At 41.2% G+C, this 25,456-nt stretch overlaps 1 protein-coding gene across 2 annotated transcripts in view; it reads right to left on the bottom strand.

The window, feature by feature from the left end:
* The window catches only part of slco2b1 (solute carrier organic anion transporter family, member 2B1), a 250,698-nt gene that overhangs the window by 4,827 nt on the left and 220,415 nt on the right, over positions 1–25,456 (bottom strand). For both annotated transcript variants that reach the window (XM_076302397.1, XM_076302396.1), the window contains one exon: positions 22,802–22,922. In XM_076302397.1, the coding sequence (XP_076158512.1) occupies positions 22,802–22,922 (121 nt within the window). The remainder of the gene's footprint in view (positions 1–22,801; positions 22,923–25,456) is intronic.

Raw genomic sequence — 25,456 nt, 5'->3', positions numbered from 1 at the left:
GAAGCGCATAGTTCATAGAATTAAAATTCATGGAGAATGTCAGACTATTTCATTCAGAAAGCAGGGTTCCCGCAGATCCTTAAAAAGTATTAGGTATTAAATGTGCGTATGGAACCGCCAGCGAGTGCAAGAGAGCAAGTAATGTCTCCAGTTTCGTGTATTTAAAACACAATTGTATAAGTGACTAGGCTATTAGGCTACTGGAGGAAGTGGTTGCAGAGTGAAGATGTTTTTCACGGGTTTGGTTAAAGGTGTGAAAACTGTAATAATACAGTAAGCCTATGTACAAAATAATATGCCTGACGCTTTCGTGGTATAGCTGAGACATGAGAGACAGGTAGCCTACGTGGAAGGAGGGAGCCTATGGTAGAATGAGCGGGAGAAAGAGTTGGTAAGCCAGTTAGCGATAGGTTGGCCATATGTTCGAATTTAGGCCGGACATATGGATTTAAAAAAAAAGCCCTGTCCGGCGTCCGGCACAGCTTCAAGCCAGACGCTCATTTGTTCTCCTTTTTGGAGTTGCGCTTGGCATCTAAAGTCTTTGCTCGGACGCAGCATCGTTTCACAAACTATGGACGTGAAGACTGCTGGTCAAATGATGTGCAGTGCTTCGCAATCAGGAGTAGTGGGGGGCCTTAAGCACATAAATAGGTCGTTTCGCGCAATTTATCTACAAGCACCAAATTTGGCACAGATGTAGCTCAGGTCATACTGAAATGATTGAGCTAGGGCGCCGTAGCCAGCGACCCTTGGGGCCAAGATGGCAGCCAAATCCAATATGGCCGCTGCCCGAAAAGGGTTCCGACCATAGATATATACACTAGATGTCGCCTTCTGCTTCTCAGCATGCGTCAACACCGCCGCCATCTTGGAACAGGGATCTGAAGCGCTAAACTAGTTCTCCTGTATTGTCAGCGTTACCTATTTAGCGACGTTTGGCCATCCCCAGCGATAGAAAACCTTTTTAGCGATTAGCGACAAATTTGGGAACTTCTCACAATGATGGCAGATCGGCTTCTTTGTTGTTGAAACGTAAGAAAATCACCTTTCTCATGGCTTTGTCATTTATGAATTCAGCTACATCTCGTTTGCCCATGGCACTGACCCATGATTATAAAAGTAAAGACTGGCGTAGCCTATGTAGTAGCAGAGGTAAATGTTCTACAGATCTACAGCAACTTCTGGTGAGATTACAACTTACATGAGTAAACGAGACGAGGGGTATGTGGCCTCAACCAGAGCCTGTCTACGAAGAGCCTGTTTACTTTCATTGTATTGAACCTGGTTGCAGTTTACTCATTGTTCCTCTAGGGGCCGCCGCTAGCTAGTGCAGAATGAATGGGAGTCTATGGGGCTAGACGGGTAAAATGTATCTTTATTATCGTCTTAAGGTTAGTTTTCTCTAGACTCAACCATAAATACATGCCTGTCAGTTGGAACAACCCAAAAAACTAGATAATTGCTTGAGATTTTGACAATTTATGGTGATTTTATTCTCGCTAGATCTTTGCCCAGATTGACGCTAATGCATTATAGAGGAGTGGATCACTGAAGCAAGATGGCGTCTTGATTGACGCATTCGTTCCAATGAACAGCAGTAGTCAAGGCGACATCTAGTGTATATATCTATGGGTTCCGACTATAACTTTTGAACCACATGAGCTGCAAGTACAAACTTGATGTCTTTTTCAGCTTAATTGATCATGGGAAACACATATGAATGTTTATATTTATGACCCAGTATATCTGGACCCCTTAATCCTCCAATTCCAATATGGCCTTACACCCCATTGTTTTCGCCAATTTATCTACAAGCACAAAATTTGGCATGGATGCAGCTGAGGGCATACTGAAATGATTTATCGAGGATGCCGGAGTCAGTGGCCCCTGGGACCAAGATGGCTGCCAAATCCAATATGGCCGCCACCTGAAAAGGGATTACTGTAGGCTGCATATTTTGACCCAGATGAGATACAAATGTAAAATTAATAAATATTTCACCTTTTCTGGCTATGGGAAATATATATTTATGATTGGGTATATGTGGACCCGCAAAGTCCCCAAATGCAATCTGGTGACTGTCCGAAAAAGGGTTTTGACTACAACTTTTGAACCGAATAAGCTACAGATGAAAACTATTTTTTTTACCATGACCACACATTAAATGACCTAAGCTTTCTGAGTCTGCTCTGACCCTTCTTTGGGGCAGCCGTGGCCTACTGGTTAGCGCTTCGGACTTGTAACCGGAGGGTTGCCGGTTCAAACACCGACCAGTAGGAACAACTGAAGTGCCCTTGAGCACCTAACCCCTCACTGCTCCCCAAGCGCCGCTGTAGCAGGCAGCTCACTGCGTCGGGATAAATGTGTGCTTCACCTCACTGTGTGTTCACTTTGTGCTGAGTGTGTTTTACTAATTCACGGATTGGGTTAAATGCAGAGTCAAATTTCCCTCACGGGATCAAAAGAGTATATATACTTATGTATACAGCCTCAGTGTTGTACCTCCAATCCAGTTTATTGTCTATAAGAACACGCACATATTTATAGTTCTCAACAACTTCCTCACCCAGTATTGAAATGGTATTTAGCTCAGGCCTGGCCCTACGAAAGTCCACCACCATTTCCCTTGTCTTAGCCACATTCAAGACAAGGTGGTTGTTTCTGCACCATGTCACAAAGTGGTCCACCAGTTGCCTGTACTCCGTCTCCTCACCATCACTGACACACCCCACAACTGCAGTCTGTGAACTGTCTGAGAACTTCTGCAGGTGACATGACTCAGAGTTGTACTGGAAGTCTGAGGTGTACAGTGTGAAACGAAAAGGAGACAACACAGTCCCTTGTGGTGCTCCTATGCGACTGACTACCTGTTCAGACACACACCCTTTCATTCTCACAACCTGTGGTCTGTCAGTCAGGTAATCAGTAATCCATGAAGTTGTGGAGGTGTCTACTTGCATCCTTCAAAGCTTGTCACGTGGCAGCATAGGCTGTATGGTGTTAAAAGCACTTGAGAAATCAAAGAACATGATCCTCACAATACTACCAGCCCCTGTCCAGGTGAGAGTGTGTTCTATGAAGCAGGTAGATTAAGGCATCCTCCACACCCACCTCTGGTTCATGTAGTGGTCACCTGTGGTCTCAGAAGATGACGAACAACAGTGTTTAGCCAACTACTTCCTTTCCTACCAACTTCCTTCCTAACCAGGTGTACTTTTTTTCATAAGTGTTTTGTTCTTATGACTACAATTGTGAGAGAGACCATAAGAATGAGAATTCATGAGAGAGCAAACAGTTATTGTGTGCACATCCCACCTTCTGGCAGGTGCAGGACAAATTAAAACTTACTCAATTGAAAAAATATACTGTCCGCAACACTGCTTTTGACTCCCATATATTTAATGCACAACAGGCAACGTTTCGACCCTGCTGGGTCTTCTTCAGGCAAAAATTCATACCTGATAGTATATTTTTACTACCATATTTCTCTTGAGACTTAATCAGGACGATGCAGATCAGGATCCAGGCTTTATTCTTTTCAATGAGGGCCAGTGGCCCTCAAGGGAGAGAGGTACATGTTTGGGTCACCCCATCATTGCTTTCCACCAGATGTTCTCAGTATTTCTCTAACTTCTCTGACTAACAGAGACCATATTTAAAGTTACACACAAAGAGAGGGAGTGACCTACTGGTATGAATATGCAAGGTAAAGGTGTGGTGTATGGGGGATGTGGCCTTTTGGGTGACATCTGGCCAGCTTCTATTGTCTTTTAATTAAAACTACCCCCTTTCCTGGGAAGTCCTTCAGAGGCTTGGACACATGCGGTTCTACAAACATCAACATTTCACACCTGGTGATAGGCAAGGGGCTATAGACAGGCTTTCACTGAATTCAAGGATAAACAAAGGATGCTTGTATACAGACCAAAGACACACACACAGGGTACACATGGGTACAAAATCACAAATGACCATAAGAACTACACAGTATTCAAGTCATAAAGACTTGAATCATTAAACCATTCACATAAAATATGAATACAGAATTATTTCCTTCAGACCATGAGAATTCACTGTTGTTGTTTTTATGTTATTGCTGTTTTTTTGATATGCTAAGCAAACCTTTGAAGAGTTTTGGACAAATTGACTATATTATTCTTTTAACAATTTGACATATTATAAATATTGCCTTGCAATAATAATTGTGTCTTATTCTTTCTTATATGATTTCAAAATGTATTCACCTGTGGTACATTGAAAGCATTTCACTTTTATAAGGAAATTAATCCACATTGAGAATAACCTTCAAAGTTGTGGTAAAAAAAGATTTTCAACCAAAGTCTTGAAAAGAATACAGGTTCCAGACTTACACAAGCATACATATAAATATGCCAATGGACTTCCTGTGGTCAATAAACTAAAAATAGACACAACATCCTCATTTTTATAGCGCATTTGGTTCAAAATTTGAAGCCAAAACCCTTTTTCGGACAGCAGCCATATTGAATTTATGGAATTTGGGGGGTCCTGATAAACCCAATCATAAATGTAAGTATTCCTATGAGTTTCCCATCATCAAAAAAGGTAAAATAGACATAAAGTTTGTATTTGTATCGCATCTGGCTCCAAAGCTATAGCCGAATCCCTTTCAGGCGACAACCATTTTGGATTTGGCTGCCATGTTGGTCTCAGGGACCACTGGCTCGGGCGGGCTGGCTAAATCATTTCATTATTCCCTCAGCTGCATCCGTGCCAAATGTGTTGCTTGTAGATTAATTTGCACAAACAATGGGGTGTAAGGCCCCATACTACTAGCCTGGTCCTTACCGCCTGTGACTACGTTTCTCTTCGTCATACAGTCTGGAACAAAGTAATAATAATTTGTCTCCGTAATGGGCGGATGCTTATTTTGAGGTTTAAAATCATTGGAGTTCCCTTAACCAATCAGCAACGTTTGGTAATGACGTGTGCTGTGCGCCGGAGTTCAGGCTTTTACGCTTACCACTTCCGCTTCAGCAGGGTTGCCAACTTTGGGTGATTGGCTGGAGTGAGATTTTGTGAAGTCATAGTGCGTGTGCGTTACATTTTTCCCTAAACCTAATTTTAAAAATGTGTGTCCCCTGACTTTTTTGATATGTACAGTATAATCCCTGATTTAAGTTTCTTCAAAATGTACAATTAAATTATTGATTGCACTTGAAAACAAGACCAGTGTTTTAACCCCGTGGCATGGAAGGATTATGAGCCACTGGGCCCCTGGGCACAGACATGAAAAGGGCCCCCCTGCCCACCTGAAAAAGGTAGTAGCTCAGTAGAAAAAAATGAAAAATAACCCCTTAAATTATTACTTCTGGCGAGTTTTGTGGAAAGAAATGGACAGATTGAGACTTATGAATGTGTGTATGAGTGTACGTATGTATCAGGGATGGAAATAGCCTAAAATATTTTTTTCCACCTACCATTGTGGCTGGTGGATTCCAAAGTCTACCAGCCACTAGAGATACAGTATGAACATTTGATGAAAAATCATGACCAAAATGATTACGGTTATTGGTATTGCAATATGATTAAAATGTGCTGACTTTTCTTCTAAACCTACCATCAATGTTGGACAGAACTCATAATTGGCCTGCCCTTCATGCCCAGTAGCAACAAATCTAAAGGTCAACAGAACAGCTATAGTGTCATAAAAGTGGTGTGGCTCCTTTAAGACCCAATCCACTGGTGTGAGTTCTGGAGCCATCCAACTTCTAACTCTATACTATCCTACATCATCTGATTTTAATATTATGTCTAGGCTACAGTATATTTAACATTTAACATTTATTTTCTATTTGGCCTGTTATGAAATTATGCATTGACCAATATAAGCACACTTTTTTAAGACACTTAAATGCATGCTTAGCATTTTGTGAAAACAAATCATTATGGCTACATCGACAAACTCTTAGCCATGAGCTATATCCTCTGATTTTAATATTTACACATATGTAGGTATTTAAGCACAGCTCAGTTTTAAGACACTTAAAGCCCAAAATTGGAGACCATATAGAAATTTGCTACCATTTCAAAACCGGATTACTCTGGAACGGCTTATTGTACAGGGGATTGCATTACACCTTTGTGTTCGGTAAGGTCTGCTGTTTATTCTGGTTTACGGTTTGTCATGTGTGGAACGAAAAGTTTGTGAGATATTCCTCCTATAGGAATTGAAATGAGCGCAGAGCTATAGTAGCCTAATATGATTATTTCTTGAAAGTTAATTTATTTTTCTCGCGAACCGTTTATCGCAGCAAATAGCGGCTATAGCACCTTATAAAAAATGAGAAAAAGTTATTTAATGTGATGTCTGTGAGGCTACTTCGCGAGTTCCATGAGTTCCGTAAAAGGTTCCGTGAAGGTGTAGCGGACCGGATTAAAATACCCTAGTCAGCGAATCAACAATCAGATAAAACTGCGCTGAGAACGTTGTAGGCGGATATTAGACCTACCTGCTGTTGGTCTAGACATATGTACCGGTATACCTTAAACTCGTATCCTGTAATTTAGAAACAATGCTGTGGGCTAGTCTAGTCATCAACAAAAAATGAACGGATTGCAAAAAAAAAAAGAATGGATTTGGCGTGACATTTCTTGAGTGTGCGTGAGAGCGTGAGATTGGTGCTGAAAGCGTGAGTGTCACGCCAGATGCGTGAGAGTTGGCAACCCTGGCTTCAGGCTCTTCTGCTCTCAGTAGTAAACAGACCGCTGGCTAGTATGCAGGCTACCTGACCGCTAGGGCAGTCTCTTCGTAGTGGATATATCTCTAACTTGCGCCAGCCACAGACCGAGAGTTGTATACCAAAAGCGTCACGTCGCCGAGATTATATCAGCTCTTGTCACACGCCAGTTTTCCCTCTCATCTCTTCTCGCCGCTTATCAGGCGATTGTTGTTCTACGCAGCCCGGTGACTTCGTCGGAGCTTATTCTCCACGGGCTGTTCAGACTACACTCTCGGATAAGTTGGATTGTACTGACGACCTACGTGTTATTTAACCTGGAGCTTGCCTCGGCATAAAACAACGCAGCCTACCTTGAGCCACGCTCGGTGACTGGCTAACGTTACTGTCCACAAGCACGGTAGCCTCGCCTGGAGCCCAGCTCGGCCACAGGCTAGCCTCTGTCAAACACAAACACGGAGCGGTTTACCTTGAGCCCAGTTCAGTAACCGCTAGTCCCAGTCAAGCACAATCACAGCAGCCTTATCTTGAGCTCCGCTCGGTAACCGGCTAGCTCACGTCAAGACACACCGCCTCGCCTTGAGCCCCGCTCGGTAGGGTAGGGTAGCTAGTAGCTAACATTCCATTTCTTAAGTAGGCCTAGGCCTATGTCGCATTGATTTTGTTAAGGTAATTTGAGAGTAGGGGGGAGAATAACGAGCAGCAAACGTTTATTTAAAAACATGATAAGTAGTGATGCATGTAGTCTACACTTGTGCGTTTAGGTTTAGCTATCACCATCTGATAAATCAAACTTTTCCCAAAGCCAGTTGGAAGGAGAGTTATAAGACGTCCTTGCCATTTATAAAATTGACAAGACAAGCCTCTTGTTCCTGCTTTAATTGCGTAATGCCCTCGAGAGTTGAGACAACTTTGTGGATAGCTTCTAGCGTCTCTTCCTCCGTCGCCATTGTTGCTATGCTGTTGAACTACAAGCTTCGCTGGACTACAAGCAACTCGGCAGGCAAGTTCCGCGTCATCACTCAACTGTTCGCTGATTGGCGCGGTCGTACGCGAACCGCATACTGTCGGTTGGGCCAGACTACGTGCGAGGCTGAAATAAAATTTTGGCCGGAAGTACGTAGGATGGTAACACCAGGCTACCATACTACAGCCGAAACTGCTTTTTTGGACAGCTGCCATATTAGAATCGGAGGAATAAGTGGTCTAGATGCACCGGGTCATACATATTAACATTCCTATGTATTCCCTTTGATCAATTAAGCTGAAAAAGATATCAAGTTTGTATTTGTAACTCATGTAGTTCAAAAGTTATAGCCGGAACCCTTTTCGCGCAGCGGCCATATTGGATTTTGCCGCCATCTTGGCCCCAAGGGTCGCTGTCTCCGGCGCCCTAGCTAAATCATTTCAGTATGACCTAAGCTACATCTATGCAAAATTTGGCGCTTTTAGATGAATTTGCGCGAAAATGTGCTTAAGGCCCCCCACTAGAGGAAATACTGTACAGTGGGTCCCAGTTAAGTTTGGACGGGTTCCTTCAGGAATCACGCACCCCATTTTCTCAGCAGAAATGGCACAAACTGCAGTTGACACAAACAACCACAAGGTGTCACTTTGGAGTTCTGCCACTACTATTTTTGATACGACTTGACTTACTGCTTCCATGATGCATTTTCCAAGTCAGTAGAACAATCAGAGAAAGCTGAGCCATTACCAAACATATATGATAATACAATAGCGTGAGTTTATATATCTTATACCCTATTTGTCACGGTTACTTATAGATTTGATAGTGTAACGATAAGCGCATGAGACTTTCAGCGGGGGCACGGGAACTTAAATTGATCACGGTAGTTTAAGCTTACACTTGACAAAACATTCTAATATGAAAATGTAGATGCAATTGTTGTAAGATGGTGCAGCTCCTTTAAGAAAGCACCGTGTGCAGGGATGAAGAGAGAGAAAGCGAGAGGGGATATGTGTTAGAACTTAGATGCGTGTGGAAAGTGCTGTTGAGACTGGAGCGAGTCATATTCAAAATAATGCAAAAAATAAATCCGCAGACAAAACCAATTATCCTCATTCATTGCAACCGCAGCATGCCTGCTTGCCGACGTTCAAACGAAAAAGATATCAAAGCACCTTTTGCGTTTGAATGTAGCACTAATTTAAACAGCTTGACAAATTATTTAGCTAATTGATTATAGCCTGTACAGCAATTGTTGAACATTTACCTGTACAAGTACATTGTTAGCCTACAGACCAATTTCCATAGTGCACATCTTATCAACAGTTTGAATGTCGTGTGTGTTTCTGCATTGACAAATACCGTTCAGCACAATGATTCATGCCCAATTAATTTCCCCTGTTAAAGTGTTCGCCTTTGTTACACTATTTGATTTCATGATGTAGCCTATGATAAACACCATATGGCCAAATATGTGACTCAGCTAATGTTATAGGCTATACAATTTCCCCTCTTAAAGACAAGCTGGTGTAGCTTATTAGACTAGGCTACTATTAAAATGCACCGACGGTAGCCTTGGCTATGTGTAAAGTAAGCTATTGCATGATTTCATGCACGTAAGTTCATGCATCTGTCAAGTTCGTACAGGGCCTCGCACCCCCTTGCGACGGCCCTGCAGCTCCTCCTAAGACAGCGAGGAAAAAGTTAAAATACGCGATAAACCCGGGAAAAGTTGACAGGTTTGTTTCGGTCCCAGTGATTATTTGTGAAATTGTGCAAACGACAGCCTTTTCAAGGCATTTCAAGGAAGGAGTCGTAGCATGCAAGCTCCCAAATTGACCCAGTAGACAGAAGGCATCAATAGCCTAAATTGTTGGGACTGGTGAGGGTCGTTTTTTCTCAATCACTTTGGAGGGTCATAGAAAATGTCTTGCTGGCGAGGGAGGGTCACGTCTTTTTTCACTAACGCTCCCAAAACTCCTCCGGTAGCCCCTTAAATAAATAACGAACAGTCCCTAATTGATTATAGCCTGTAGGCCTACACCAGCAATTGTTGAACATATACCTGTACAGGACATTGACAGTAGCCCAGCCTAACAAGCAGATGTTGCAAAAAAGACGCAATTAATCAGAAATAAATAATGTAATCTGCATCGCTTTATTTAACAAACTGCAAGCAACAAGAGGGTTGAGTTCACTGTGAGGCCAAACCCAAGAGCAGAGCCTATCTGCTAAGGCACTCGATAGGCTATAACGAGCTGTGTGCGCCTGGAAAGACAATAAGATGCTTTCTGAATAGCACAGCGAAGACGGCTCTGGTCATCCCATACCCTCCCCCCACTTCCTGTAGCCTACCATTATGACTTTGCCGTTTTGGGACATTAAGCTTTTTCACGTTAAGCCCCCCTCCTCCACCCCCTTCTTTCACAAGCAGTGGGGGAGCGCGGGGCACAAAGTAACACTTTTTGGTAGACAAAGGAGGGTTCTCCGCGCTTCTGTCGTTTGGCCACAATCCGGTGCAACCAGGCCAGGACAGATTGGCCAGAATCTGGGCCAAGGACAGAATGAGTGTCAAACTCATTTTCATAGAGGGCCACATCATTGAATTTATAGGTTACTGAGGGCCACATAATCGGCGAACATGTGCATGGTGCAACCATGAAATCGGTATTGCAGTAGGGCCTATGGCTTATTCAAAATTGGTGTGTAATGGTCCTAACCACTTTAAAACAGTGTGGCTGAAATAAAAAACAAACAGCCTACAACAGTAACATTTTCAAATGCAACTTTTAGGCCTACAGTATTAGTTAACAACTGATCAATATGCATTCATGGACTGACATTGATGAGAATAAACTGCAGTCAATAATGTGCATAACAATGTCCATAACACATATCACCACTAAAATTAACTGTGGCTAAGAAAGGTACTGTGTGTGTGTGTGTGAGAGAGAGAGAGAGCTATGGTACGTACACCCACCCACCCCCACCCCCGCAAAAACAAATTCACGCGTGTACAATATTTTTGTCCGTTTCCCGGTTTTAGGTCCGTGCATTGCAAAAAAAGTAGCCTACATAGCATAACAATATCCACATGCAATAATACAACAACAACGTCTACGATGACCTATTAATTTGGACAAATTGATACAGCCCTATAGCTTACCTTTAGTTTTGTTCTAGCGTACCGTGACGTCTGGCTTTAAACAGCTGTAATCTAACGTTCTGACAAGCACACCAATTGCCTACCTTGTTCTTGCCCATCTGGAATAACTCCTCTAGCTTTGCTGTCTCCATCCTTTCTGTTTTCGTTGTTTAAGCTTGTGATATCCATAACTAGTGAATTAGCCCAACATTGTGTGCTGATAACCATATATAGATAGCCGAGTAAAAGAAAACAACAAGTAGCCTAGTTGTGCCTGCGTGCGTATTCTGTCTTTAAAGTTTAATAATGTTCTGCACCTTTTACTAAAGAATAAAGAAAATTAAGAAGACATCGGAGCTGCACCGGCGTCTCTCCTCTCTAACACTTTTTGGCTTTGGCTAAATATTTCTAAAATCATTTGAGTTTCACTAGTCACATGTTTTAACAAGCAACACTTCTTATTGAACTAATAACAGACGTGTGTCGAAAATTTACTTTATTTTCCATACGGAGAAATAACATATGCAGAGTCTACCAAGGTCAATCTTGCCAAAAAAGCCCTCAAACCTGAAAACACATGAGGCAAAAGTGCAAAAAATCACAAAACTAACACGCGCATATTTTTGTATTGCAATCATTGTAGCCTACAGTAACAGCGCGTAACAGTCGTTTTACTCCCCGTATGCGCTCATTATAAAGAACGTTTAACGTGTTTAAACGTCTTATAAACAAGTATTGCCAGGAGCAACACCTTGCAAAAAATGATAACAATAGGCCTAGGCCTTTATATGGCTCTGCTCCTGCCTAGATTCGAACTCAGAACTGCCTGAAAGTTGCAGACCTGTTCTGGATATACGTGCATTAACCCACTCGACCGTCAGATAACGCTATCTGCTTCGAGTAGCCTATTGGGTAGGAATGTAGCCTACACTGGTTGCTGTGGCACAGTCTTGAGTGACCGAATTCGTTTTCCTTTGTCATATGAATGCTGTCATTTTGTTAACATTACTGTTAAGGAGATGCTGTAGGCAAAGGCTATATTTCAACCTCGTTAGTGTAGTAAAAAAAAATCAGAACTATTCACAAGGTTTCTGGGCAGCATATTTATGTTCTGTTAGCAAGCGAACTTCTCATGACTACCGACAGTGGTTGGTTTTGATACAACTGCTATGCAAAATGTAAAGTAGTGGATTAACTTTAATTTACTGTGCTGCATATTGGACAATAGATGCACATAGTAAATTATATAAAGCAGGCTTATTAAAATATGTAAATAGCTTAGTCTAACTTTGAAAAAAATATTGAAGGGAATCCAGTCCAGTGCACATGTCTTTGGCAAGTAGCCCTAGGCTACTACAGACACAGGTGAAGAACAGTCAGCCTCAGCAGTAAGCAAAACCAAATATGTACAGCCAGCTTCAAAAGCAAGCAGCCCAGACCCTAAAATTGGGCATTTATAGCTGTGAAGGTAATTCACACACAATTATTTTTCTTTCGCCAAAATATTTTTGGTAACTTCTGTAGACATTCAAAATGGGGTGGGGGTTAAAATTAGTAGGAAAAAAAAACTATTGCATAAACAGTCATATATATCTTTTTGTCGTGGTAGTCTTCATTTTAATTTAGATGTCTTGAAAAGGTCTTAAAAAGTCTTTACATTTGCACTAGGAAAATGTGCAGATACCCTGAGAAAGACTGTTGGTTAGCTAGCTCATTTAAAATATCCTAAACTTTTTTTGAAAATCGGAATCGAGAATCGTTAGGAACCGGAATCAAAATCGAAATAAGAAATCGGAATTGGAATCGGAATCGTTCAAATTGAAACGATACCCAACCCTAGTCGTGGGCCTAACTTAACGAAACATCGGTGAATGAGGGTGCCCACTTGATAACCCCAATGACATGCTGCATACTGCTGTTGTGTTTATGACCATTGGTTGGTAGATTGGTGGCAGAGGTGGAAAGTAACGAAATACCAGAGGTGGAAAGTAATGAAATACATTTACTCACGTTATTGAGTAGTTTTTCTGTGTATTTTGTATTTTTTAAGTAGTTTAGAAAATTGGTATTTTAAATTTTACTTGATTACATTTTGAGTGAAGTATGGTACTTCGCTACATCAAAAATCCCATCCGTTACTTGAGTAAAAAAAAAAGTTAAGAATAACGAAAACAGAAAGGGAGAAAAAAATTGCACCCTAAACAACTAACCTAAGTAGCCTAATAATGATCAGCATGTAGCCTACAACAGGACATGAATCAAGCTGGCGCCATGCAGTCTTTCTGAAAGTGATGGAGATGGAGCTGGATCATGAGATGCCTCAGATTACATGTGCCTATGAAAGTGTATTTTCCGCTATTTCAATGGGTTGTCTCAGTTCGTTTTAGCACTAATGATTGCGGAGATATTCAAGCAAACACCATGGGATTTCCTGTTTTGACGTTTGTGCTCACCTTTCTTTGGAAAGAAGTTTATTAGCAGTCGTTTCCCCTGATTTTGATGTCTCTCTTTTTCCTGTTTCGGACTTTGTTTTTGGTAACCTGACTTGGCTTTCTTGGAGAAAGAAATTGCACTAGCAGCACAACAAGTAGCGGTCCACTACTAGCAGTGACGGACTGGGATTAAAAAACGGCCCTGGCATTTTCACCAACCAGCGGCCCACACGGGGACGCGCATGCACGCGCATGCATGTGCTCGAAACACACAGATATAACTTCACATGCACGGACATAACACGTTTGTTGTTATCCTGTGACAATCGTGTCCTTAGGCGATTCTTGATGAATTTAATGAGTTTGAGTTTGCATGCCACTTGAGTACATGACAGTGTTAGTAGGAATTCATTTGCTAACCATATATAGTTGTAGGCACAGGTAAAGAGGTTTAACTGCTGGAGAAGGAAATAGCAACAGATTGCACAATTCTTGCAGGTAGCACATTTCTTGCTCACCAGGTTTATTTCTGTATCTTCCTATATCTCCGCGGCATCATCAAAGTCCGACGCTTTGACTGTATAGGCCTACTCGTTTAGAGGAGACTTTTTCAGGCTGTCCCAGTGCGTGGCGAGATGTGTCAATTCCGACTGTAGATTTTCAACCGTAGCACCTTAATTAAATTTAAGCAGACATTCTCTTATGTTTCGAAGTGCATTTGGGGGCAGTTTATTAGCTTTTATAAGGGGAAAATTCCGAGGATCAAGGCATGCTAGATCGGCAATTCCCCGTGCTGAAGGTAGTAGACGCATTCGGTTTTGAAATTCCCAGAAGTCCTTGCTTCATGTAGCCTAACTTTTGTAAACCAATAATAAAATAAAAGATACAGGCAGCATATTTATTGTATTCCAATTTCAAACAATGCACTTTTAACCTGATGTGCATATGGGCCTATTTTTGGGATTTTGCACAGCGTCTATTGTAATAGCTCCTGTGTCCTCATACTGTGACCTATCATCAAATGCCTGGTATCCCCTGAAAGCTGAGACCTTGTAGAATTTTTAGAAACTGTCAGAATGACTCTGTTATGTACTGTCAAGGTGCTACAGTAGCTGGAATATTGCTTTTTCTTTCAGGCGGTTATGTAAATCCCTGGAAATGGCCACATTTCAGATGTGAAAGTCCCTAAAAGGGCCACTGAAACACATCAGAGGCCCACTCCCAGGTGTTGTGAAGATAAATATCTAAGGAAATGTTTGTACAATGAAGTATGACCCCTTTAGAGCCATTTTTGTGTGGAAATGCTCAGCTGGTTCAACCTCCACGTTCTTCTTCTTTGCCTGTCTTTTCGGCATGTTTTCTGCTTTCTTCTTCTTCAAAAGATCCAAATGATCCTTGAATTTACCCTTGGGGATCAATAAAGTATCTATCTATCTATCTAACTGTAAAAATTGCGACTGTATTCCTCTGACGAGCCGGTCGTACTAGTAAGCTATCGTTATGCACAACGAAGGTGGACTCAATTTCCCAGAGTTCCCCTCACCGGAGGTGGTTGTACCATACGTCATTCGAAAGGTCTACTCGTTGGCTACAAGACGATCTTTGAACCATCCTCGTAGCTTGTCATAGGCCAGAGCTATTGTCAATCAAAGCTAACTTATCCATTAGCCAGCTCGCATGGCTATCATGCTTCTAACACGTGTTTCTCGACAACGGTACGTCACACAAAGTTGTCACTGGTGTCTACGTACTCAGGAGAGCTTCCTGAACACGCTGAGTGGTGTGAATACATAGGATAAGCATACGAACTATGTGGTTTTCTGTCAGAGAAAAGTTATCGTTTGTTTTTTTACAAACTAAACGGTACTGTTTGGGTGGAATTATGCATCTTCTAAACGTAATGTCGACAAAACACGGTGGATATTCGGATTCTCGTGCTTCTTGTGAACAGTATGACACCAAGCATGTTGGGGTAGCCTGAAGCCCGGGATGTACACAAAGGCTGTAATGTGAGGAGACACGGTGGTGGTGGGGGCATTTGGAAACGTGACTAGTGATACAAATTGTAGGTTTTAGCCGTTCGGGATGGGTTTCATTCAGTCGACACGGATCTCAAATGAATCCTGAGGCTCATGGCTTTCCAATGGTGTATGCCATGACTATGTAGCTAGCACAATGACTCGGCTACGATATACTTTACATTGAGATTAGTGATTGAACGAGTGATTTGGGTCGATACCGACCCTGTGCTATGCAGAACAATCATTTGATTGAATAAGGTTACAAAAGAATGTAGACTGATGTAAATATTGAGGGTCACCATGACTGTAGTGTAGAGACTCATGTCTGGTATAAATACTGATCAGTTTCCAACTATGAAGGAGGAAAAGGTAGTTAGAGATAAATGTATTATTCGAAGCCATGTAACACTATTGATGCTTGATAGTGGGCCGAGAGATAAAACCGATAAGACGGAGTAAAACCGTCTTTACGATAAATGGGCCGCGCAAACCCGACAAACATGCCGCTTCGTGATTGGCCGGCCCAAACGGCCCACGAGGGGCCGCGGCCCTTCTGGCATCTGCCCAAATGCCAGACCGTCCAGTCCGTCACTGACTACTAGCGATGCTCAACTAAATAAACAAAAGATAGACTAGCCTATCGTGCAGGCGGACTAAACCATTTAGCTCTTTAGCAAGGGAGAGTGAGAGTGACCTTAGACAGTTTTCACTATGTTTTGTATACAACATCCAGTCAGTCAAACTTTACATTTCGCCTGACATTCATTTTGACATTTAATTTGGAAGTTAAAATATTCAGGTAAAAATAAATATATGGTGGAAATAAGTATTGAACGCTTAAATTTGTTTCAGTAATTAGCCTAAACTTCCAGTGAGTCTATTCGAATTTTTCACCACACATTATATTAACACACATATAAAAAAATCCAAACATAAGAGTTATGTGTAATAAAGTAAAATGACACAGGAAAAAAGTATTGAACGTGCCTACTGAATTTTTTTCAATACTTCGTGGAAAAGCCTTTGTTTGTAATGACAGCTTCAAGACATTTCCTGTATGACAAAACATATTAGTCGCAGTATCAGGTGTGATTTTGGCCCATTGTTCTAAACAGATTCCAGGGGTCCCTCTTGTGAATCCTGATCTTTAGTTACTTCCAAAACTGTTTAATTGAATTTAATTGAATTGGCTGCCTTCAAGTCTTTCTGGAGCTTTCTTAGAGTGGTCCTTGGCCCTTGGAATTGACTATCCTTCTGACTCCCTGGTCAGAAATATTGCGAGGAGATCCTGTGCATGGTCGGTTGATGATGCAGTGATGTTCCTTCCACTTGCAGATAATGGCTCCCATGCTGCTTACTGGAAGATTCTGACGTTTTGAAATGCATCTGTAACCAGTGTCATTGATATGTTGTGCAACAATAAGGTTGCAAAGGTCTTGGGAGAGCTTTTTGCTTTTATCCATCATGAAATGTTTCGTCCCCTTAGAATTACAGGGTTCTATCTGCGTTCTGAGTAGTTCTGAGATATTGAGCTTCAAAGTCTTAGAATTCCATAGAGTTATACTGCTAAGTTGAACAAACCTCTTCAGATATAATGTCCAAAAAATGCATACAACTACAAGAAACACTTCACCTCATCTTCTTAAGGTGTCACAGAATAAGAATATGTAAATAACTCAATTTTGACAAAAATGTCAGATAGAACCTTATAGTTCTAAGGGGACGGTTTCTTGTGTGACACCTTGGTAATGAAAAACCTTTTTATAGTCCATCAATATGTAGGCTACTAACCAAGCTTATATTAACTTGCACAGATAGAAAGGATAACTACTCTCTAACTACTTACAGATTCCAGCTCGTTCCTTCCCTTTCCTTGCCTTAGTGCTTTTTCTTAGCGTGTTCAATACTTTTCCCCTGTGTTATTCCACTTCATTACACATGACTCTACTTATGGAGTTGTTTAGATTTTTTATATGTGGATTACCTGAGTTATTACTAATGCCTGATGAAAATGTTGTGCCCCCCGTATTCCACTTTTCAAGGGCCCTCTCCTCCATTGGGGCCCTATACTTCCCACTTTCCCCCCCAGTTTGACGCCCTTTAATCTGCTGAACCTTGTGCTCGTTTCTAAATATAAAAAAAAAACTCTCTGCAACTCAACATTGGCCTGCCTGCCTCAGCTGCCTATGAGGGGCTTTTCAGTTGTGCTGGATTACTGTTCACTGCAAAGCGACCAAGGATGAGTGCAACTAACTTTGAAAATCAACTACTGCTCAAACTTAAAGGAGAACTCCCTGAGTATTGTCGGTATGAACAAAACAAAAACAATCAGTTTTACCTAGCTCGAGTTGCTGCAGCTACAGTGCTACACATGGGGAGCATGAACATGGCTGCCTTAGCTGCTGGCTGCAGCAACTCGAGCTAGGACCAAAGTCCTTTTAGGCAAGTACCTCCACTCGGCGGCCATATTGCAACGCTTTTTGGGCACTTATCTATGAAGGTATATTGGGTGCAAAAGTGGCGAGCACATTTAACTGCAGATTTTGCATGTGCACACTAAAGTCGTAAATGTGTAACAGTAAAGTTGAAGTTGTACATATTTTTTTATATCTTGTTAACACAAAATAGGGGCTACGGGTTCACAAATCCTTTTTACAGGTACACAAATCCTTTTTACAGGTACACAAATCCTATCCTGTGAGTCACAACTTTCAAGAGTCACGCACTCGACACTTTTGCTCCAATCGTTGCAGCGCAGTAGGTGCGAAACACATTTGCACATCCGTGTTTCATAATCTGAGAACATGCACAACATTCGTGCATTTGTAAACCCAAATGTGAACTAATGCATCCGAAGTTGTGCATCTGTGAAATAATTTCTCATTAATAAAATTCTACAGATCGCTTTGATTTTCTTGCACGACTACAAGTCAATTGATACAAGTGCTCGAATCTGCTTCTACGAGTGACGATACTTTTGCTCCTGGCTAGGTGATATAATAGGAGCAAAACGATTTGTATGTGTGCACGTCGAGCGAATCGATCGAGAAAACAAGGCGGCCGGATCTGGATCGCGCTCAGACTACCATTGCCTGCTCATAAGGTAAGTAACATGATAATAATATGAAGAAAGTTATCTTGTTTGTTGGTTTACATTATCATGACAGCTATGTTTAGCTTAGTTTACCTGCTTGCTAAATCCTCCAGTGCCAGATCAAGCTAGCTATCGCTAGATAAATAACTAGTTTAGAAGTACAGAAATATAACACTGCCCGTCCAAAATCGTTAGGACACACAATCTGACACAATCGTTCTGCAATTTTCGAACAGCTGACTTGTATCTTGCACGAAGACTATTGGATAGTGCAAGGCAAGTTAGCAATTGTTTGCTGTGCAGACATTATGAATAATAAGGTCGTAGAACTTAACACCGCACACCGCAACATTTTTTTCCTCGCTTTGTGCAAAGAAAAACTATAAATCGTGTGTCCTTCATTGATAAGGAAACATGCTGAGGTTACTTACTTTATGAGCAGGCAATGGTAGTCTGAGCGTGATCCAGGATCCAGATCCGGCCGCCTTGTTTTCTCGATCGATTGCTCGACGTGCACACATACAAATCTTTTTGCACCTATTATATCACCTAGCTAGGAGCAAAAGTCACTCGTCACTCGTAGAAGCAGATTCGAGCACTTGTATCAATTGACTTGTAGTCGTGCAAGAAAATCAAAGCGATCTGTAGAATTTTATTAATGAGAAATTATTTCACAGATGCACAACTTCGGATGCATTAGTTCACATTTGGGTTTACAAATGCACGAATGTTGTGCATGTTCTCAGATTATGAAACACGGATGTGCAAATGTGTTTCGCACCTACTGCGCTGCAATGATTGGAGCAAAAGTGTCGAGTGCGTGACTCTTGAAAGTTGTGACTCACAGGATAGGATTTGTGTACCTGTAAAAAGGATTTGTGTACCTGTAAAAAGGATTTGTGAACCCGTAGCCCCTATTTTGTGTTAACAAGATATAAAAAAATATGTACAACTTCAACTTTACTGTTACACATTTACGACTTTAGTGTGCACATGCAAAATCTGCAGTTAAATGTGCTCGCCACTTTTGCACCCAATATACCTTCATACTTATCGGGCATCTATTTTGGCAGAAATGCGTGTGCGTAAGGCTTCACGACACTAATCTTGCTCCAGCAGACAACAGATGATTGGCACAATGTCTTCATAGCACACCACATGATTGGCTCAATGTATTCACAACACACCACATGATTTGCTCAATGTATTCACATGTTGACGTTTTGCCGCGGAAGGGTTGTGATAGACAACTGCCATATTGCCGTTACAAACTAACCCCATGCATTACTATGGAGGATTTTTTGAGTGTTGTATCTCCTCATTAGAAAGTCTCTGGTAAAACTGGTTGTTCAGTGGGGTATACTACGAAGCACGTTAGACATATCTAGGCTATGTAGACATATCGAGGCTTCACAAAGCCTTGACTCAGGGGTATACGTTAAGTGATACTACTACATAGGCTTTCAGCTCAGATCTGTGCGCGTTCTCGGTGTTGGGATGACGTTGGCCAATCGTGAAATGTGGAGACGCACAAGACCGCCTCTATTTAAAAACAATTACTACCGCATTCATGAGTGATAGCTTAATCTACACTGCGGTCATTTTTTGTGTCTAACCTATAACATCAAATAAATCAATTGTCATCAGTTGTTGTGTGGTATGCACGTCCATAGTGGGATATTTGCACGCACAGCATTATTAAAGCGCATTCGAGATCCAAAATGTTAGTAGAGGCGGAGCTCCACCTATAAGATATATGACAGAATCCTACACGTGAGATAACTTCGTTTTTTAGATAATTGATTGGTCAGTGGGCGGTAGATTACACGATTTGAGCTATAACTTAGCACATAACCTCCTCCCGACCAGGTTTGGTTGACAGCATAAGATACCATGGTGATATAGTGACACTAAAACAGATCCACTTTCGTGTCACAACATACCCTGGCTTTGAGCGCAACATACCTCGCTAACCCACTAATCGAGATTCGTAGTATACCCCACTAGTAGCCCCCCCAAAAAAAAGTAACTTTTACTTAAATTACATTTTAAATGAACTACTTTTTACTTTTACTTGAGTACATTTTCAGATCAGTATTTTAACTTGTACTTGAGTAATATTTCATCAAAGTATTGGTACTTTTACTTGAGTACAATATTTTCGTACTTTTTCCACCTCTGATTGGTGGTTAGCGTGCTTTTTGAAGTTAATTTGGGCAGGGGCTATGAATGTGTTTTTACCTAGGATTATAACACCTAATCCTGTGTATTAATGTAATACTTTGATTTCAACTTGGTAGTTGTAGTAAATGTGATTAAATAGCATTTCTACTGTGTAGGCCTGGTATCCAAACAATCCAACTCAAAAATAAAACAAAACCTTGTGAATTGTCCTCACGAATCGAGCAAGCAGTAGGCTATGTTAGCCTAAAGCAAAAGTATCTTCTATAGAGACAAGGTGCATTCTGATTAGGCAAGCAGAGGCAGAAGTTTGTGGTAATCGCCTTGTTGCTTTGCATTTTCAGTTCAGTTTACAACAGACAACTTAGAATCCAGACCATTCAGATTTAAAACTCAAAAAAAAAGGAAAAATATAAAAAAGTCCACCATGACTATTCGCTTCTATCAGTCAAATTTGAACCCACCTCATGCTTTATGCGCAAAATAACACTACTCTGGCTTAGTAATGCTTAATGAGCCTTTACAAGAACATTATCGGTTCCGATAAAAAACCCTTCACAACTCTTCAATTAGGGCTGCTTTAGCCACAGACCTTCAGCTGTCTTCAGTAGGCTACCTACTGTATGTGTATGGAACGGTCTAGTGACATATTTCATGAATGCACTTTTTGACATGTCAGTTAGCCTACTCATTTGCACCACTGGATGTAAAACTGCATTTTGTTAGTGGTATTTCACTTGTGCAATGACAATAAAGTTGAATATAATCTAAAAACTCAGAAATATGAACTAAACATGAATACAATCTTAGAATTTATTCTTATTCAAAAATAAATTCATTGACTTCCATAAAAAAATCTATGGCATGACCTCTCTGATAGGGATTGTTTGCTTGTTTTTACAAAAACACAACCAAATAAATTATCATATCATGCTGATAGCTTTTGCTCTTCTTAAACACAATATAGCCAGGTGACATGACCCTTTATCAATCCAGTTGCAGTAGGCTTAGATCCCAACCACAATTGATGACCTGTGATACTGCCCTATTTGTGATTGTTTTTAGAGATTTTAGAAGTTTTATACCGATGCTACATATTTTGTGGCTGGTGCTGGGGCCACAATGTCGTCATCGGGTCAGCTGATGACATTGCCTTTTAGTACTATGGGAAACGTCCCCGCAACGTCCTAACCTGATCAGCTGATTATGTCAGCTGATTATGTTGCCATTTTGTACCGTCCAGAATGGAGCCACAACGCCGTCATCGGGTCAGCTGATGATGTTATTTGGTACCGTGGGTGACGTTCCCGTGACGTTTTTCACCTGGTCAGCAGATGACGTTGCCATGTAGTATTGAGTGATGTTGCCACAATGTTCAGAACTAGTCAGCTGATGATGTTGCCATTTGGTACCGTCAAGAATGGGGCCACAACGTCGTCATCGGGTCAGCTGATGACGTTGCCATTTGGTACCATGAGTAATCTTGCCCGCAACATCCTTACCTGATCCACTGATAACATTGCCAGTTGATAATGTGGATAACGTTGCCGCAATGTCACGCTATGGTCTCTTGGAAAAGTTATCGTATTACCATAAATACTGTTGCCGCAACATCCTGACCTGGTCAACTGATAATGTTGTCAGTTGGTAACCCAGCTAGCACAGTGGCGTTGCCATTACATTGCTGCAATGTAATTGAATGACCAAAAATACCTTGCCACAATGTCGCAGGAACGTGGAAAGTGAAAGGTGACAATTCGTAACCGCAATGTAACTCTCCAACATGGCAAAATGGCATTCCATGCTGCCACGTAACCTGATGTTGCTGATACGGATTGGCAACGTTTGGGAGTTACATTACGGTTACGAATTGTTACCTTTGACTCATTAAATTACATTGCACTAACGTAATGGCAACGTAACTTTGCTAGCTGGGATGTCCTCTACGGAAATAAGTTGACGGATATTTGTCGAAGCAATGGATAACTTTAACCCCTGAAAATAATGTTTATTTTTGGAAGGGGCATCTCAGCCAAAGAAGGCAGATGGGCAGTTGCCCAGGCAACATTAGTCCTGCCCTGTGCACGTCCCTGCTCCTGAAGTTTATGAATGACTATTTCTAGATTTCCCCTGGAACTTGTATTTTCCCGGTAAAATGAAGTGTCCCACTCCGGCCCTGGTTGGATATCAATACCAAATGGACAGCCGTGTTGGCATGTGGACAGGACAAAAAGAAGCTTACCTCTGTCTGAACTTATCCAGATCGTAGTACTGGCATGCCATTTGTTTCCCACACTTTTCCCCCCACAGAATACAAGTTGTATCTATGGCCTTTCCATACAGGACAGGTGCTGGCAAAAATGCTGTAAGGAGACAGAGTATTGTTGTTATTAAATAATTTACTGTAACTGTCAAGGCAAGTCTCTACGGTTCTCTCTCTCTCTCTCTTTCTCTACTCATCTCTCTGCCTGTCTGTGTTTTACACTCACATAGGGAAGATCTGATTGTTATGGTGTAAAACAAGTATTTTAAAGGTATCCAATGCAGTTTTGGGTATTTTTGCTCCCCCTAGAGTTGCAGAATATTTATATTTTACCTTGCCATTGTAAATACTTCTCACAGTTTGAGCACTTCCCCCTGGACACGGTACACTTGCATTTGTTTTGGAGCCGAATGACTAGCAACAGACGAAGACAATCTCCAAATAGAGCTATATCTATTGACCTGGTAATGCTTCACAATTCTCCCGAAATGTCTCACCGTCAGCTAAATTGCAAGGCTGGTTTTCCTCCTACAAGGCGCTGCCACCTATGCTAGGTGCACGATTCTCCCTATTTCAAGTTTTTTTTACCATCAAAATGACTTTGAAGCTGTTATATCAAGGTAAAAAAAAAACTTATTTGTAGGCTACATATAGTCTACAAAAGTTTTATTTCAATCTCTGATAAGCAGCTGGCTACACATAAGGAAAACTATTTGGAATGGACTAAAACAAAACTGATTTCAGAGTATTTGCACTCAACTTTGTTTTAGGGGCATTGCAAGTTTTCAAACTTCCACATTGAAGGTTATAATGACTTTGCTGGACAATTTTTGGACAATCCTTAGCTATTTCCCATGCAAACAAGTTGTCAGTATTACACTGCAAACTAGATAGAGAAGTCTGTGACTACTTTGTTCAATGTGTGACAGTGGCTTGCAATTCTCCTTGACAATGAGTGCAAGTTTGGCAGCATAAATGTTAAGTGAAAACAAACCAGACGGAGAGGCAATGATGGTAACATTATGACAGACAGAGACATAACAAACATACAAACAATTAAAATAATTAAATGAAAACAGATCAAACAAGATAATGGACACAGAGTGCACCAAAAGTGCTCCACACACAACACTGACACACAAGACAAAACATGCCGGACTTATCGGCGTACTCGCCAGCGTGCCTGTGACACCGAGACATAAACAAATATATTTAGAAAATAACAAATGACACACAAGACAAAAAATGCCAGATGGAGTGGCATAATTGCCAATGTACCTGTGACACCAAGACGGACAACAAACAAATGAACAAATGATAGAAAAACTAAAAACAAAAGAAAATTCCATGTTAAATTAGACAAATTGCTTGCATCTATCTGGCTGAATAATGTCCAAGGGCAATGATGACGACTTGCATGAAACTGCGCACAGCGTGTATTTATGACTGACTAACCTGGAAGATTTACTGGCAGTTTGGAGAGCACTGGAAGCCAGGAACAGTCTGAATCTTCAGATCAGCAGATTAGCAGCTCGGTGGATTTTGACAGTGACAGTTTGTCAGTTAGTATGGCAGCTTAGGCAGTTAGTATGGCAGCTCTCAGGTCGGCAGCAGCAAGAATAGCCAAAATACTGAGGCGATATTGGCTGCAAATAGCCTATAATTCGCTGCATATAGCCTAATTCGTCATGGTGGGATGTCCAAAACAGTAGCTATATGTCATTGTATCATTGACAAAATGGAACAACCTCGGAGAGTATGGCACCCAAACTTAAATCAGGTATAGTTGTGTAATTTCTCTTCAAACTATTTGATATTAGTCCATTCTCTCCCCAACTGTAGCCAGTTTCAAGTCTAGACTTAAGACCAAACTTTTCTCAGATGCTTTCTGCTAACTGATCAAATGTTCATTGGCCAGTTCACAGAGCACTCTTTGTTTCAATACTATTATTCCTTGTAGTACTATTGCTGTCCTTAGTTGGGAAAATGGGGATTTTGTGAAGTAGTTGTCCTGTCATTCTAACAAACGTCTTGGAAACGTAAAATCATTTAAATAGGTTAGAAGAAAGCCACCGCTAAATACTATGATTAGAATCAAACTTTAGCGTTCATTTATGATAATAAGATGTCAACGAACATCGACATACAGAGTAGGCCTAGCAGTTCTACTAATCTACTTAAAAAATACTTGAACTATTTACTGCACGTAGACTACGGCTATGACTGAATACCCTAGTCTAGCAGACGGGAAGTGTATGTTGTGAAAGTGAAAATACAATATTAAAAAGGCAAAGAAAATTTAAGGTTGCTTTTGACATAGTACAATGAAGAAAACCGATGCTCTGAATACTGATTCAGCTGTCTCTAAAAGTGTCTCTAATTGACGCATTTAACCACGATTTGGATTAAACCTGCTTTTAACAGGCGCAAGTTTTTTACCGCAAAACAGACGTGCGCTGTTTTCATACATATGGTGGGATACCTAATCAATCACTATTAGCACTTCTCCTCCCTTATGTTTGCACGATACTCACACTTTCCCCTGACCCTCCTATGAATGCATATGCATGACACAGAAAATGCAAATAGCCATTCACAGCTCCCGCGACAGGCAGTCTGCGCTTTTTCCTCAGT

Source organism: Alosa pseudoharengus, unplaced genomic scaffold (assembly GCF_046254945.1).
Source record: "Alosa pseudoharengus isolate Yale_2024_CS ecotype anadromous, Long Island Sound unplaced genomic scaffold, YU_APseudo_1.1 YU_APseudo_1.1_scf_23, whole genome shotgun sequence".
In the NCBI taxonomy this organism is placed as follows: domain Eukaryota; kingdom Metazoa; phylum Chordata; class Actinopteri; order Clupeiformes; family Clupeidae; genus Alosa; species Alosa pseudoharengus.
Note: the sequence above shows the minus strand (reverse complement) of the source record. Positions and strands in the feature narration are given on the sequence as shown.